At 35.3% G+C, this 17,970-nt stretch overlaps 1 protein-coding gene across 1 annotated transcript; it reads right to left on the reverse strand.

The window, feature by feature from the left end:
* Positions 1-2,572: 2,572 nt before the first annotated feature.
* zgc:162592 (uncharacterized protein LOC561993 homolog) lies at positions 2,573-6,751 on the reverse strand. The gene is made up of 2 exons (XM_059358033.1): positions 5,730-6,751; positions 2,573-2,913 (listed from the first exon to the last, which is right to left on the reverse strand). The coding sequence occupies exons 1-2, from the start codon at positions 6,550-6,552 to the stop codon at positions 2,624-2,626; spliced, it is 1,113 nt and encodes a 370-aa protein (XP_059214016.1). The 5' UTR covers positions 6,553-6,751; the 3' UTR covers positions 2,573-2,623.
* Between the last annotated feature and the right edge of the window lie 11,219 nt (positions 6,752-17,970).

Consider the following 17,970-nt stretch of genomic DNA (forward strand, 5'->3'; position numbering starts at 1 on the left):
TTAAACTGTACAGCGGTTATTTAAAGTCTGTCTCACTATCAACCTGTAAGCATTGAAACCCATTAATCTGCAGTTTACACTGTAAAAAAAGGTGTTTAAAAACCAGATCAAACAGTAAATCTGAGGGAAATGATCTTGCTGCATGGACAGATAATTTACCTTGACAAGATTTATTAAATTAAGATTGTTAAATCTAGAAATAAGCATGTTGAACACTTAAAATAAGAAATTAACTCTTAAACCAGATAAATTAAAGCTGCCAGCAGTGATGAACTGGCCCGAGCAGAGTGACCTGATGATTATTTGGTTCTTACCAAGATAGAAAAAACTTTAGATTTAGAAGTGTTAGATCATTTATCTGGTTTTGAGAGTTAATTTCTTGTTTTAAGTGTTCAATATGCTTATTTCTAGATTTAATTAAAAACAGAAAAAATAGTCGATAACTGAAAAAAATAACTTAGAAAAACAGATAAAAATTACCACGAAAAACTGAGAAAAAAAAAAATCAGAAAAACAGGAAAAAAAATTACTCTGAAAAACATAAAAAATAACTCTGAAAAACAGAAAAAAATTACTCAGAAAAACAGAAAAAATAGTCAGAAAAACAGGAAAAAAATAGTTTGTTTCTTACAAAGATAAAAAAAAACCTTTAGATTTAGAAGTGTTAGATAATGTATCTTGTTTTAAGAGTTAATTTCTTATTTTATTATTTACAAAATTATTTGAAAAAGACACAAAATTACCAAAAAAAGACACAAAATTACCCAAAAAAATAATTAAAGGGACCTTCCACACACAACACGGTATTTATGTTGTTTTAAGAGTTATTTTCTTATTTTAAGTGTTCAACATGCTTATTTCTAGATTAAATAATCTTAATTTAATAAATCTTGTCAAGGTAAATTATCTGTCCATGCAGCAAGATCATTTCCCTCAGATTTACTGTTTGATCTGGTTTTTAGACTAAACACCTTTTTATCAGTGTACCTTTTGATATCTCATGCAGGATAATGTCAGTAACTGGTCCTAAGCCAGAGACAGCAGCGTTGTTCTTGTCTGGTTCTAAGCCAGAGACAGCAGATTGTTCTAGTCTGGTTCTAAGCCAGAGACAGCAGCGTTGTTCTTGTCTGGCTCTAAGCCAGAGACAGCAGATTGTTCTTGTCTGGCTCTAAGCCAGAGACAGCAGCGTTGTTCTTGTCTGGCTCTAAGCTAGAGACAGCAGCGTTGTTCTAGTCTGGTTCTAAGCCAGAGACAGCAGATTGTTCTAGTCTGGTTCTAAGCCAGAGACAGCAGATTGTTCTAGTCTGGTTCTAAGCCAGAGACAGCAGATTGTTCTAGTCTGGTTCTAAGCCAGAGACAGCAGATTGTTCTAGTCTGGTTCTAAGCCAGAGACAGCAGATTGTTCTAGTCTGGTTCTAAGCCAGAGACAGCAGATTGTTCTAGTCTGGTTCTAAGCCAGAGACAGCAGATTGTTCTAGTCTGGTTCTAAGCCAGAGACAGCAGCGTTGTTCTAGTCTGGTTCTAAGCCAGAGACAGCAGCGTTGTTCTTGTCTGGCTCTAAGCCAGAGACAGCAGATTGTTCTAGTCTGGTTCTAAGCCAGAGACAGCAGCGTTGTTCTTGTCTGGCTCTAAGCTAGAGACAGCAGCGTTGTTCTTGTCTGGCTCTAAGCTAGAGACAGCAGCGTTGTTCTTGTCTGGCTCTAAGCTAGAGACAGCAGCGTTGTTCTAGTCTGGTTCTAAGCCAGAGACAGCAGATTGTTCTAGTCTGGTTCTAAGCCAGAGACAGCAGATTGTTCTAGTCTGGTTCTAAGCCAGAGACAGCAGATTGTTCTAGTCTGGTTCTAAGCCAGAGACAGCAGATTGTTCTAGTCTGGTTCTAAGCCAGAGACAGCAGATTGTTCTAGTCTGGTTCTAAGCCAGAGACAGCAGATTGTTCTAGTCTGGTTCTAAGCCAGAGACAGCAGCGTTGTTCTAGTCTGGTTCTAAGCCAGAGACAGCAGCGTTGTTCTTGTCTGGCTCTAAGCCAGAGACAGCAGCGTTGTTCTTGTCTGGCTCTAAGCCAGAGACAGCAGCGTTGTTCTTGTCTGGCTCTAAGCTAGAGACAGCAGCGTTGTTCTTGTCTGGCTCTAAGCCAGAGACAGCAGCGTTGTTCTTGTCTGGTTCTAAGCCAGAGACAGCAGCGTTGTTCTTGTCTGGCTCTAAGCCAGAGACAGCAGCGTTGTTCTTGTCTGGCTCTAAGCCAGAGACAGCAGCGTTGTTCTTGTCTGGCTCTAAGCTAGAGACAGCAGCGTTGTTCTTGTCTGGCTCTAAGCTAGAGACAGCAGCGTTGTTCTAGTCTGGTTCTAAGCCAGAGACAGCAGATTGTTCTAGTCTGGTTCTAAGCCAGAGACAGCAGATTGTTCTAGTCTGGTTCTAAGCCAGAGACAGCAGATTGTTCTAGTCTGGTTCTAAGCCAGAGACAGCAGATTGTTCTAGTCTGGTTCTAAGCCAGAGACAGCAGATTGTTCTAGTCTGGTTCTAAGCCAGAGACAGCAGATTGTTCTAGTCTGGTTCTAAGCCAGAGACAGCAGATTGTTCTAGTCTGGTTCTAAGCCAGAGACAGCAGCGTTGTTCTAGTCTGGTTCTAAGCCAGGGACAGCAGCGTGCAGGTGGAGGAGACGCTGGAGGAACGCTCGTGGACGCTGTTGTTGTTGTCGTGGACCCCGGAGACGAACCGGGTCTTTGGGGAGCAGCCGAGGGTCCGGGCCAGCCCGGGGCAGAGCACCAGGACCGGCCTCTGGAGAACCAGGTAGAACTTCCTCCTGAAGCTCCGGTTGATCCAGAAGTAGAAGATGCAGTTGAGGAACCCGTTGGACGTCGGCAACCAAACCACCACAAACTCTAACCACTCTGGGACGCTGCTGCCGGACACCGCTGAGGGCCACACAACATTAGGATTATTAGTATTATAGGATTAGCATTATTATTATTATTATTATTATTATTATTATTATTGTTATTATTATTGTTAACGCTTTGATGCACAACATGGTCTAAAGCAGGGGTCTCTAACTCAAATTACCTGGGGGCCGCTGGAGGCAAAATGACCAAAAGAGACACAAAATTACTAAAAAAAAGATACAAAATGACCAAAAAATACACATAAATACCAAAAAAAGATACAATTATTTTTAAAAAAACACCAAAATGAGACAAAAGATACACAGAAATACCAAAAAAGACACAAAATGACAGAAAAAAAACTAAATTACTTAAAAAAGAAACAAAATGACCCAATAAAGACACACAAAAAAGACACAAAATTAAACAAAATACACAGAAATACCAAAAAAGACACAAAATTATAAAAAAAAAGACACAAAATGACCAAAAATACACAAAATGACTGAAAGAACACTAAATTACTTTAGAAAAGACACACAAACTTATTTTTTTAAAAATACACATTTTTTTTCACGAGGGCCACAATTGGCCCGCGGGCCGCCAGTTTGAAACCCCTGGTCTAAAGTGACCCGACTCAGTTTTTATATTCTATATCTTTGCAATAAATTAATTTCATCATTCAGTATTGCAGGTTTTCCTCAAATAACTTGTTTTTGATCATCATACATCCACCTTTTTTGTTTTCATTTCTTACTTTTTGAATAAAAAACCTTTTTTTTTTTTATCACTACTCTTATAATCCACAAGACCGTCAGACCGTATTCATGTAACGGAGCCTCAGTGTTTCCTTTAAACAGCCATGATATGAAACCAACTTAACATTCATATTCCAGATATAAAAGTAGTAATTAAATGGTAGATTTGGAGGAATGAAGCTCTCTGTTTGGACAGCAGAAGACTTTGAAGTTTAACTTCAGACTGTCGGCTTCGTTCAGCAGGATTTTCATCCTATCAGATGAATTACTGAAAAGGTCTTCACTTCTAAAAATACTCAGCTGTGACTCCACTTTCTGTCTTCATTACTTCACGTGGTCGGGGTAAAATAGAAAGAGTCAGAAAGGACTGAGTCATACAACTGGCCTGGGATCAGATTATATTCATGATTATATTCTTGTGCTGCCCTTGAACCAAGAAATGTGACTTCATTATGAAAAATACTGTGTTAAAGCCCTGGTTGAACATTGTCCCTTAGATTAAAAAATATGTGACACAAAACGGATTAAAGAACACTTCACCCCATATTTTCAGTCATTTTGTGTCTTTTTTTTTGTAATTCTGTGTCTTTTTTTTAGTAATTGTGTCTATTTTGGTAATTTTTGTCTTTTTTAATTAATTTTATGTCTTTTTTAATAATTTTATGTCTTTTTTGGTAATTCTGTGTCTTTTTTAGTCATTTTATGTCTGTTTTGGTAATTTTGTGTATTTTTTGGTAATTTTGTGTATTTTTTGGTAATTTGTCTTTTTTTTATTAATTATATGTCTTTTTTGGTAATTGTCTTCTTTTTAGTAATTTTATGTCTTTTTTAGTAATTTTATGTCTTTTTTGGTAAATTTGTGTCTGTTTTGGTAATTTCCTTTTTTGTAATTTCATGTCTTTTTAAAAGTAATTTAGTTTTTTTCTGTCATTTTGTGTAATTTTTCGTAATTTTGTTTGAGGTTTTTTTGGTCATTTTATGTCTTTTTGGTCATTTTGTGTCCACAAAAATAATAATTTTGATCACCAATTGATCAAAGTGATTGGGGTAAATGAGAAAGAGTCAAAAGGACTGAGTCATACAACTGGCCTGGGATCAGATTATATTCATGGTCAGACTGACAGAAATAACTGACAGATATTTCTCTCAGCAGAGTCGTGGCTGGAGTAGATGGAGACGTTTAGAGGGGAAACGACTGTTAAATGTACATTTAATAAAGAAAGGAAGGGAAATTAATCTAGTAGATAATTAAATACTCACTTAGGAGTTCTTGTGCTGCCCTTGAACCAAGAAATGTGACTTCATTATGAAAAATACTGTTATCAACAAAGCCCAGGTTGAACATTGTCCCTTAGATTAATGATTGAACTTTTTCACAATATTCTAATTTTTTTAGATGTACCTGTGTAACAAAAGACACAAAATGACCAAAAAAAAAGACACAAAAATGACTAAAAAGACACAAAAATGACCAAAAAAAAGACATTAAATTACCAAAAGAGACACAACATAACAAATTATATACATAAAATGACAAAAAAGACATAAAATGACCAAAAAGAGAAACAAATTTACCAAAAGAGACACAAAATACCAACTGTATTATCACTTTCTGAAATAATTGACAAAAAATATTGAACTTTTTCACAATCTTCTAAATTTTTGAGATGTTGCTGTGTAAAAAAACACAAAATGACCAAAAAACTAAAGGTCAGACTGGGGCTTCTTTAGTAAAGCAGAACACTTATATTGAAGTAAAATAAATGTAAAGTCACAAAAAAGACACAATAAGACAAAAAAAACACCAAAAAAAAAAAAGACACCAAAGACGTAAAATCACAAAAAAAAGACACATAAAGACAAAAAACACACCAGAAAAAGACACAAAAGACGAAGAATGCCAAAAAGAGACACAAAAAGACAAAAAAAAAAAAGACAACACACAAAAGACGTAGAATGACAAAAAAAGACACAAAAAACACCACAAAAATACACAAAAAGTATATATCCTCATATATGCTGCCTAGAACCTAGAACCCTGTTAGTGTTGCTGTTGTTTTGCAGTGATTGATTGATTGATTGATTGCTCACCGTTGTAGATCATGGCGGCCATGCAGGGCGTCCAGCAGGTGTAGTAGGCGGCCATGACCGGAACCAGAACTCTGGACGCCACGTTGTGTCTCCGGCGGCGCGCGCAGGCGTATAACTCCCGCAGCCGCAGCGTCTGGCTCCTGGCGGCGCACCACACCCTCAGGTTGGAGAAGGTCATGATGGCGGAGCAGGGGAGGAAGATGAGCCCCGTCAGGCTCAGGGAGTAGCCCACGTTGGTGGAGTAGGCCGGGTTACACACCAGCGACGCCCTGGAGAAGTGGACCTCCATGATGCCGTCCGGGAAGGAGATGGGTGCCAGGAGGACCGGAGGGAAGCACCAGGAGAAGGAGATGAGGAGCAGAGTCCTCCTCCTGGTCATCAGGGAGGAGTACTGCAGCGGGTAGAACACCGCCACGTAGCGCTCCAGGCTGATGGAGGCCAGGCTGTACATGCAGGTGGAGGACACGGTGGAGTTGCAGAAGGCCACCAGGTGACAGAGAGCATCCGGACCTCCAGGACCTCCAGGACCTCCAGGGTGGTCCTTCAGAAGACTCACCCACAGGTTCAGGGGCATCAGCAGCAGGCCGAAGGCCGAGTCTGCTGCCGTCAGGGACAGCAGGAAGTAGCGGTGGTTCCTGGACCAGCCGGCCACGCTGGAGGAGATCACCAGGAGCACCGCCACGTTCCCCAGCGTGATCATCACCCCCAGGACGATTATGATGCACACTTTGATGGAGCGATGGTGGTCCACAGCAGCAACATCTACCACAGCTGACAGGTTGCTGGACGCGTCAGAAGCTGATGAATTAAGAGTTGGAAACATGTTTCCTCACAGCGACATGGTGCAGACTGGACATCAGGACTAAACAACTAATGGGTTGAAAGAGTTAAAGTATCCAAAAGTGTGAGGAGATGTTGGAGAGCAACCTGCAGCAGCAACCTGCAGACCTTCAGCTCCACAATCAGAGAATCAGAGACACACACACCTGCTGCAATCAGGCTCAGTGAGACAGTCTGCAGGCCAACCAGCAACCAGCTCACTGCAACAAAGACAACTTGTGTTTTTTGGCCTAAAACAGTGATTTAAGTTGGTGAAACTTGGAAATATAAATTATTGACATTTAGGGCAATAATGTAAGTTAGCACAACAAAGGAAGCCAGTTGTCTGCTCAAAAACAAGTTGGTGAGTTGTTGTTACTTATATCTTTAAGTTGGGGTTCACAACAAGGGACAATAGTTCTGATAACTCTTATTTCTTTGTTGGGAAATTTGGTCATTAGCGAAAGCTAGCAGCTAACTGATGCTAGCAGCTAACTCGGCTAACTGATGCTAGCAGCTAACTGATGCTAGCGGCTAACTCGGCTAACTGATGCTAGCAGCTAACTGATGCTAGCAGCTAACTGATGCTAGCGGCTAACTCGGCTAACTGATGCTAGCAGCTAACTGATGCTAGCAGCTAACTGATGCTAGCGGCTAGCTGATGCTAGCGGCTAGCTGATGTTAGTGGCGCTGCTTGTTACAGCTACAAGAGTAGCCATTAGCGTATAATGCTAACTCAAAAACCTGATGATTATTTGGAAAAATATATTTTTTGTGTCTTTTTTTGTGATTTTACATATTTTGTTTCTTTTTTGGTCATTTTGCGTCTTTTTGTGTGTGTTTTTTTTGGTCTTTTTTTTGTCTTTTTATGTCTTTTTTTGAGTCTTTTTTTGGTCATTTAGTGTATTTTTGGGTGATTTTGTGTCTTTTTTTTGTCATTTTGTGTCTTTTTATATCTTCTTTTTCACAAACAAAAAATGCACATAAGAGATAAAGTAAAGCTGCCAGCAGTGATGAACTGGCCCGAGCAGAGTGACCTGATGATTATTTGGTTCTTACCAAGATAAAAAAAAAAACTTTAGATTTAGAAGTGTTAGATCATTTATCTGGTTTTAAGAGTCAATTTCTTATTTTACACACAATACACAAATTGACCAAAAAAGACACAAAAGGATAAAAAAAGACACAAAATTACCAAAAATATATGTAAAAATGACCACTAAAAAGACACAAACTGACCAAAAATAGATGTGAAAATGACCACTTGGTCGCAACATTAGCTGACATTTCATAGCAGCGTTACAATCGTGCCAATTCAGCACATTGCAGAAGTTAGCAGAAGTAAGGATTAAAAGTTATTACAATGTAAAATTATAAGTTAGTACAACTTACAGTTGAGTTGACAAAAATCTGAATTCAGAGTTGAGCAAACTCAAAAACAAAACTTAAAATATTTAGTTTAATTGTCCAACTTAAAATTTTATCGAAGTTTGTTGCCTTGAAATTTGGAGTTCACCAACTTTTCTTTTTTTTCAGTGCAACCACTGCAGCAACATATTAACATTTATTATCTCATGTCTCATCATTCATTTTAACTTTTACTTGAATTATTGTGCAGAAGTATGGGGTAATACATATGTGAGCAATATAATACCATTGTTCTTATTGCAGAAAAGAGCAATCCCAATCATCCACAAAGTCAACTTCATGGAACATACCAATAGTTTATTTATTAAATCAGGGTTATTGAAACTTACAGAGATAATAGAACTCCAGAGTTTTAGTAGAAAACCTGCAAAAGCTATTTGTGTTTACTTCAGAAGATGAAAATCATAGAAGATTTCATTTGAAGCACCAAGTTGCTCCGACTACTTTAAAGCAAATGTGTGTTTCAGTTGTTGTTGTAAAAATATGGAATTCCAACTACAGGATTTAAAAGGTTGTACAGATATTAATAGATTTAAAAAAAATTTACACATGCAGAAAAATATGTCAATATGTACTGGAAACTTAAACTGATTGTTTATGATCTGCAAAAAATAAGAAATAAATAACTAGAATTAAGCAAATAAATGCTCGAAACAAGTAAATTATCTGCCAGTGCAGTAAGTAAATGTTTCTTTCTAAGAATTATTTAAATAAGTAAAAAATATCTAGAAACTGGAAAAAACAATATGTTGGAATAAATCCAAATATACTTATTTTGAGCAATTGTTGCTTGAAAAGCCTGACTGTATTAACATTAAAATAAGGCAGCAATACTTGAAACGAGCATGTTTTGGTGATAGAAAATACTTTTGTAATATCATTTAAACTCCATGCAACTAAAACTCTCAACTGGAGCCAATATTTGAGGTAAAAACTCACCATATTCAACAGTTGAATAGATTGAAAAGCATGAAAAAGCTCACAATGTCAATCCTAAAAACAAGTCTTTACACAATAAGATAATTAAATAAGCACATAATAATATGAATAATAATTATATAAGCACATGAAGCTATAATTATTTTCCATGACTGTATTTTTTCTCATTTTGTCTTTTTTGATAATTTGTACATCTATTTTTTGTCATTCTGCATCTTTTTTTGTAATTTTTTCATCTATATTTGGTCATTTTGCGTCTTTTGGTCCTTTTTTTACATCTACAGTCATGGAAACATTCTTGATAATAGCTAAAATCATAATACTTGAAACGAGCATGTTTTGGTAATAGAAAATACTTTTGAAATATCATTTAAACTTCATGCAACTAAAACTCTCAACTGGAGCCAATATTTTAGGTAAAAACTCACCATATTCAACAGTTGAATAGATTGAAAAGCATGAAAAAGCTCACAATGTCAATCCTAAAAACAAGTCTTTACACAATAAGATAATTAAATAAGCACATAATAATAACACTAATAATTAAATAAGCACATAAAGCTATGGTCAGTAGGTAAATTATACTCAGAACAAGATAATTAAGATACTATTGATAAGAATAAATACTTGTTAAGCTTCATGTTTTTGCAGTGTGCAGGTTGAGAGAATAGAGTCCTTTATGTCTTGTGTGATAATGAAAACACATGTTGTCTTGCAGCTAATCAATGTGATCTGCTATGATGTCATCATTGTTTACTGTGTTGATTGAACATCCTGATTACAATGATCCACTCAAACACACGTTTGTTTACTAGACAGCCTGAAGGCTGTAAGGATCCACTAGAACCACTTGTGAATCATGAAAAAACTGATTTTAAAATGAATCCTTTGAGATTTTAACAGTCTGAGTATGCCATCAAACAACCAGTAACAATATATTGATTCTGCTTCTGTGAAATATTCATGCAGTTATCTTTAGGTAGCAGATTTTTAGATAAAACAGGAATCCTACAAATTTATAAAGACACACTGCAAAAAAGGTGTTTAGTCTAAAAACCAGATCAAACAGTAAATCTGAGGGAAATGATTTTGCTGCATGGACAGATAATTTACCTTGACAAGATTTATTAAATTCAGATTATTAAATCTAGAAATAAACATGTTGAACACTTAAAATAATAAATGAACTCTTAAAACCAGATAAAGTAAAGCTGCCAGCAGTGATGAACTGGCCCGAGCAGAGTGACCTGATGATTATTTGGTTCTTACCAAGATAAAAAAAACTTTAGATTTAGAAGTGTTAGATCATTTATCTGGTTTTAAGAGTTCATTTCTTATTTTAAGTGTTCAACATGCTTATTTCTAGATTTAATAAAAAACTGAAAAAAATAGACGGAAACACTGAAAAAAATACTCTGAAAAACAGATTTTTTTTTTCCAGAAAAACAGAAAAAAAAAATCAGAAAAACAGGAAAAAAATTACTTAGAAAAAAACAGAAAAAATTACTCTGAAAAACAGAAAAAAAGTCAGAAAAACAGGGCAAATATTACTCAGAAAAGCAGAAAAGAATTAGACAGAAAAACTGAAAAAATTACCCAGAAAAACAAAAATAATAATCAGAAAAACAGGAAAAAATTTTTTTAATTTTTTATTTCTTACCAAGATTAAAAAAAACCTTTAGATTTAGAATTGTTAGATCATTTATCTTGTTTTTTTAAGAGTTAATTTCTTATTTTAACTGTTCAACATGCTTATTTCTAGATTTAATAATCTTAATTTAATAAATCTTGTCAAGGTAAATTATCTGTCCATGCAGCAAGATCATTTCCCTCAGATTTACTGTTTGATCTGGTTTTTAAACTCCTTTTTTTTTGCAGTGTTCTGATAACACTTTGCACATCACCACATATTTTAAGGTGCAGATGAAAAACTGCAGCACTCTTTGTGTTCCTATCCAAGGCCATGAGTCCAGCTGGAGACAGACACTGACCAACACTAGATAATAAAGTCTGCTGTTAGCTTTTTCCTTCTGCAGGACGCTGACCAGAAGCTGAAGCACCAAGAGGCTAGGACTATAGCCTGGGGGCCAACATACAGGGCGGGCCGAGTCTAAACCCTGGTGCTGCACCAACAGTTTTAACCGATCAGATAGTCGTATGTACTATAATTTATTTTAACAGTATATTATCACATTTTGTATTACAGTATATGACCGTAGGGTAACGGTGGGTGTTGTGGTTATTTTACAGGGTATTTATCGTATTTTATCAAACAGTATAACACAGTTTATTAAATCTAGAAATAAGCATGTTGAACACTTAAAATAAGAAATGAACTCTTAAACCAGATAAAGTAAAGCTGCCAGCAGTGATGAACTGGCCCGAGCAGAGTGACCTGATGATTATTTGGAAAAAGATATTTTTTTGTGTCTTTTTTGTGATTTTATGTATTTTGTTTCTTTTTTGGTCATTTTAACGTCTTTTTTGTATCTTTTTTTGTGTCTTTTTTTTGTTTTTTGGGGTCTTTTTTGTGTCTTTTTTTGGTCTTTTATTTTCTTTTTTGGTCATTTAGTATATTTTTTTTGTCATTTTGAGTCTTTTTTTGTCATTTAGTGTCTTTTTACATCTTCTTTTGGTCACAAAATGACCAAAAAAGACAAAAAATCCACATAAGAGATAAAGTAAAGCTGCCAGCAGTGATGAACTGGCCCGAGCAGAGTGACCTGATGGTTATTTGGTTCTTACCAAGATAAAAATAAACTTTTGTGTCTTTTTTTTTTTTTTTTTATTGTTCGATTTTATGTCTTTTGTGTCTTTTTTGGGTGTTTTTGTGTATTTTTTGTCTTTTTTGGTCATTTTAAGTCTTTTTGTGTCTTTTTTGTGTCTTTTTGTGTCTTTTTAATGCTGTTAAATTACAGTTATCTATTGTTAATTGACTGATTTAACTGTTGATTTACATTTGAGGGATGAACATTTAACAGTATTTTACAATTATTATAAAATACAGTAGGCTACTGTTGTAAATACACCGTAAATACACAGCAATTTGTTACGGTGGTAGAATAGGCATCCTTTTTCTGGGAGGGGGTTACAGCTAACTGTGATTTCTGAACAGAGAAGCTCCATGTACATGTATCACTTTTTCATTATTATCTTAAATAAAAAGTCTAAAGGATTTTTTACTCTCCTCTTTATCTGTTCTGCAGAAAACAAACTAACAAATTCTTGTTGTAAAACATCAAATTAAGGTACTAAAATGTCTCTGTCATATGCATAATTATTATTATTATTATCATTATCATGCAAGATATTGGATACATTTAGTTGTTTTCCGCCCACGCTTTAAACTCACAGCTCACCTTTATTAATTACAGTTAATGAGACAACTTAGTGGATGTGATGAAAGCTCTGCAGGGCTGAAACTGTCTCACTAATTATAATTAATAAAGCCACAGAGACACACAGGGCAGCTTCTAGATATTATTACTAAAGAGAGGATTAGCCCGGCTCCCATACATAATGCACTAATGAATTGATAAATTAAAAAAAACCTCAACAGCACACTGCAGCAAGATCAAACAGTAAATCTGAGGGAAATGATCTTGCTGCATAGACAGATCATTTACCTTGACAAGATTTATTAAATCTAGAAATAAGCATGTTGAACACTTAAAATAATAAATTAACTCTTAAAACAAGGTAAATGATCTAACACTTCTAAATCTAAAGTTTTTTTTTTATCTTGGTAAGAACCAAATAATCATCAGGTCACTCTGCTCGGGCCAGTTCATCACTGCTGGCAGCTTTAATTTATCTATTTTGTACATTTTTTGTCTTTTTTGGTCATTTTGTGATCAAAAGAAGATGTAAAAAGACAAAAAAAGACAAAAAAAGGACACAAAAGACATAAAAAAGACACAGAAAGACCAAATAAAGACACAAAAAGACCAAATAAAGATGTAAAAAGACACAAAAAGACCAAAAAAGACACAAAAAAGACCAAAAAAAATAACAAGACACAAAAAAGACACAAAAAGACCATAAAAGACATAGAAAAGACACAAAAAGACCAAATAAAGATGTAAAAAGACACAAAATGATCAAAAAAGACCAAAAAAGACACAAAAGACAAAAAAAAAAAAAAATAAGACACAAAAAAGACACAAAAAGACCAAAAAAAGACACAAAAAGACTAAAAAAAGACACAAAAAGACTTAAAATTACCAAAAAATACACAAAAACACACAAAAAAGACACAAAAGACGTAAAATCGAACAATAAAACACAAAAAAAGACACAAAAAGTTTTTTTTATCTTGGTAAGAACCAAATAATCATCAGGTCACTCTGCTCGGGCCAGTTCATCACTGCTGGCAGCTTTAATTTATCTATTTTGTACATTTTTTGTCTTTTTTGGTCATTTTGTGATCAAAAGAAGATGTAAAAAGACAAAAAAAGACAAAAAAAGGACACAAAAGACATAAAAAAGACACAAAAAGACCAAATAAAGACACAAAAAGACCAAATAAAGATGTAAAAAGACACAAAATGATCAAAAAAGACACAAAAAGACCAAAAAAGACACAAAAAGAATAACACAAAAAAAAAAATAACAAGACACAAAACAGACACTAAAAGACCAAAAAAAGACACAAAAAAGACACAAAAAGTCTTAAAATTACCAAAAAAGACATAAAAAAGACACAAAAACACCCCAAAAAGACACAAATGACATAAAATCACACAAAAAAACCACACCAAAAAAAAAAAAAAAAGTTTTTTTATCTTGGTAAGAACCAAATAATCATCAGGTCACTCTGCTCGGGCCAGTTCATCACTGCTGGCAGCTTTAATTATCTTGTTTTAAGAGTTCATTTATTATTTTAAGTGTTCAACATGCTTATTTCTAGATTTAATAATCTGAATTTAATAAATCTTGTCAAGGTAAATTATCTGTCCATGCAGCAAGATCATTTCCCTCTGATTTACTGTTTGATCTGGTTTTTAAACACCTTGTTGCAGTGTGTGTGTGTGTCCTTCCTGTTGATACTCTTTATTTCTGTTGTGTCTGGAATATAAAACGTGTGTTAAACACTCCACTAAATAAATAAAACTCACCTCTAGCAGCATTTTACTAAAGGTCATAATGCAGACTATTATTCAGTTTATTAATCTCTAACACATTGCTGTTTTTCACAGTTGCAGGAGAAGTGTTGGGCAATAAAAAGCACTTTATTGGCTGCATTGGTTCCATCAGGCTGCATGTTTTTACCTCAGCAACAATAACAGAGTCAGTCAACAATTCATCACCATTAAAGTCCAACAGGAGACGAACCAGGAGGAAACCTGACAGCCAATCAGCTGGTTCCTCCGACAGCTCTAAGTGTTCCTGTCTGACTTTAGCTGCCAACAAACACAAACAACCACAAGACACAAGGGCAAAGAAAGGGCTGCTGGCCTCTCCACTCAGGTCTGTGTCAGAGCTCTTCTAGTGAGACTCTCAGTCCATTAAACCAGTAGTTCTCAACCTTTCTGAGTCGCGACTCCCAATTTAACATCCATGTTGTCCACGACCCCCGCTTACTGAACACAACCTCACACGCACAGTTCAGATCACCCAAAAAAGAAACAAAATGACCAAAAAAGGAAATAAAATGACCAAAAAATACACAAAATGACAAAAAAAGACACAAAATGACCAAAAAAAGACACAAAATGACTAAAAAAGGCACAAAATTACCAAAAAAGACACAAAATGACAAAAAAAGGAAACAAAATGACCAAAAAAGACACAAATTGACCAGAAAATTATCAAAAAAAGACACAAAATGACCAAAAAATACACAAAATGACAAAAAAAAGACACAAAATGACAAAAAAGACACAAAATGACAAAAAAAGACACAAAATGACAAAAAAAAGACACAAAATGACCAAAAAAGACACAAAAAGACAAAAAAAGACACAAAATGACCAAAAAAAGGAAACAAAATGACCAAAAAAGACACAAATTGACCAGAAAATTATCAAAAAAAGACACAAAATGACCAAAAAAAAAGACACAAAATGACCAAAAAAGACACAAAATGACCAAAAAAGACACAAAATGACAAAAAAAAGACACAAAATGACTAAAAAAAAGACACAAAATGACCAAAAAAAGACACAAAATGACCAAAAAAAGGAAACAAATTGACCAAAAAAGACACAAAATGACAAAAAAAAAGACACAAAATGACTAAAAAAAAGACACAAAATGACTAAAAAAAAGACACAAAATGACCAAAAAAAGGAAACAAAATGACCAAAAAAGACACAAATTGACCAGAAAATTATCAAAAAAAGACACAAAATGACCAAAAAAGACTCAAAATGACAAAAAAAAGACACAAAATGACAAAAATATATATATATATATATATATATATATATATATATATAAAGTCTAAATCCATGAGAGGGGTATGGCATAACAAAGCGCAATTGCCTCGAACAGAAAGCATTTTTGGCAAAACCATAATACCTATCATTGATCCGACTTCACTTTGAGCGTCCTGAGTTCTTCCTGAACGTCTACATATGTTTTTTTTTTAAGTAAAATGTAAAAATAGCTTTGTTAGAGCGATCTAAAAAAACTGTTACATCTCCCTTTTTCAGAAATCTTCCTGTGTTTTTAATATGGGAGCCAATGAGGCTGTTGGTGGTGTTGGTGGATCATCTGTGCGTCCTACGCCCAAACTATAACTCTGACAGCTTTACCAGAGGATTGTGAGGGAGAAGACTAATTTTCCTACGTTTCTATGTATAAATTATTTCTGTAGAGTGGAAATTGCGGCCTGGAGCGCAGTTTTCAAATTTATTTTTTGACAGTTTTTTCTCTCCCTCTACACTCTGGTGATGATGTCACACACTGTGACACGAACATTCCGTGCAATACACACCCATTATAATCTCAGAATTTCTCCAAAAATGATCATGGTCATTGAACAGGGATTGATAAAAAACTATATGACCTATCGAAACGTGGATTAATACACCAATACACAAGACTTGTGTCTACTGTTTAAAGTTTAAATGGAGTCTCTAGGTGAAATTATGCCGGAGAAGTAGACGTTTAAAAATCTCCAATTATTGTTCTTTTTTGCTCATTTTTTTTCAGCCGTCCCATTCATTTCAATGCAAAATTTTGGGAAGTTTTTCGTATTCTGTAGAGAAAAGTAATAGCACACCGATCCCGATCAAACCGCACGTTTTGATATATAATTTGTAGCGGGACAAAATTGCGTCCGGAAGAGGAAGAAGAAGAAATCCACAGTATAACAGTAGTGACAACAGTAGATTGCCCCGTGGCCCTAATTAAAACAATGTAAAAAAACCAAAAACCTGTTTTGGCTGATTTATACATTTACAGTGTTTCATTGTTACTGAAACTGAATTAACCTATTGATCATTTTACGTCTTTTACTGTCATGGTTTAGCAGTTTTTCACCGTAAAATCTACAGACATTTTTTCCAGTGTAGTGCAGCAGCTCCTCCAGTGAGCCATTGGGGGGAAGTTTACCTATAAAAGAATATATCCAGCAGAGGACAGAGTGCTAATATAACATGTATATTCAGCTTCTGGCCCTGAGACACACAGCTTCTTGTTCTGCTAGCATGGTGGGCTCCCAGAGGAGAACTGACAGATATCTGTGGTTGATAGATGAGTTTCTCTCTCTCCTAATGAGCAGATTTCTCTTGGTGATGTCTAACAGGAGGCCTGGAGGAGGCCTGGAGGAGGACTGGAGGAGGCTGGAGGAGGACTGGAGGAGGACTGGAGGAGGGGCTGGACTCTCTGGACTCTGAGGGTTCAGACTGCCCCTCCCCCAGCACCTCCTCCATGTTACTGCATCCTCCTCACCTGATTCTGTCTCCTTCTGAAAGGATGAGGAGCCAGACAGGCACAGAGATATAGAGCAAAAGATGCTACACTGTAAAAAAAAAAACGTCTGTAGATTTTACGGTCATCATCATCAAACTGAAACTGGTCTCATGGAGTTTACAGCCAGAACTTTAGAGGTAAATGTACAGTAGGGCTCCACGCTGCTTTGTTTTTAGATCCTGCATCTTTAATTATTTTGTTATTTACGGTCACCTTACATTTTTGGTCATTTTGTGTCTTTTTTGTGGGGTGTTTTTGGTCATTTTGTGTCTTATTTTAGTCATTTTGTGTCTTTTTTGTGTCTTTTTGTGCCCTTTTTTGGTTATTCTGTGTCTTTTTTAGTCATTTTGTGTCTTTTTTTGGTAATTTTGTGTCTTTTTTTGGTCATTTTGTGTCTTTTTTTTAGTCCTTTAGTCCAACATAAAATGTGATTTTGAATCTTTTTTTTACTTTCAAAACACTATCATGCTCAATAAAGAATTTTAAATGTTTCAAATGTGACCAAAGGTGTCAAATCTACCTTATAAGAGGGTTCCATCCAGTTCTATCATTTGATACTAAATCTATTTGAGCTTGTCTCCAGTTTTACTTGGTATATCATCATCAAACTGAAACTGGCCTCATGGAGTTTACAGCCAGAACTTTAGAGGTAAATGTACAGTAGGGCTCCACGCTGCTTTGTTTTCAGATTCTGATGGAGGCAACAAGTCTGGATTATTTGGAGCTTTTGGACACTCCACAGGGTTAAAGAGAATACATTTTCTAGCACAGAAAGTTAACATTTTGTACAATTTCTTGTCATATTCATCAACAATAAAGCCATTTGATATCTGTTATTCTGTCTCTTTTTCTGTCTCTGTGTGATGAAGGTCACTATCAAATGCATAATTCACTAACTGTGTGTCTGCCCTTTCTGTATGCAATTATGGATTAATCATGCAATATGCTTTTGATACAATGATTTTGATCGTGCGTTAATATTGGTTTACAAACTGATTACTTTAAATACATATATTCCATCTGCTTAAACTCATTAAGATTCTATAATCACAAAAAATATACACTACCGGTCAAAAGTTTTAGAACACCCCAGTTTTTCCAGTTTTTTATTGAAATTCAAGCAGTTCAAGTCAAA

Source organism: Centropristis striata, chromosome 2 (genome assembly GCF_030273125.1).
Source record: "Centropristis striata isolate RG_2023a ecotype Rhode Island chromosome 2, C.striata_1.0, whole genome shotgun sequence".
NCBI classification, from domain to species: Eukaryota; Metazoa; Chordata; class Actinopteri; order Perciformes; family Serranidae; genus Centropristis; species Centropristis striata.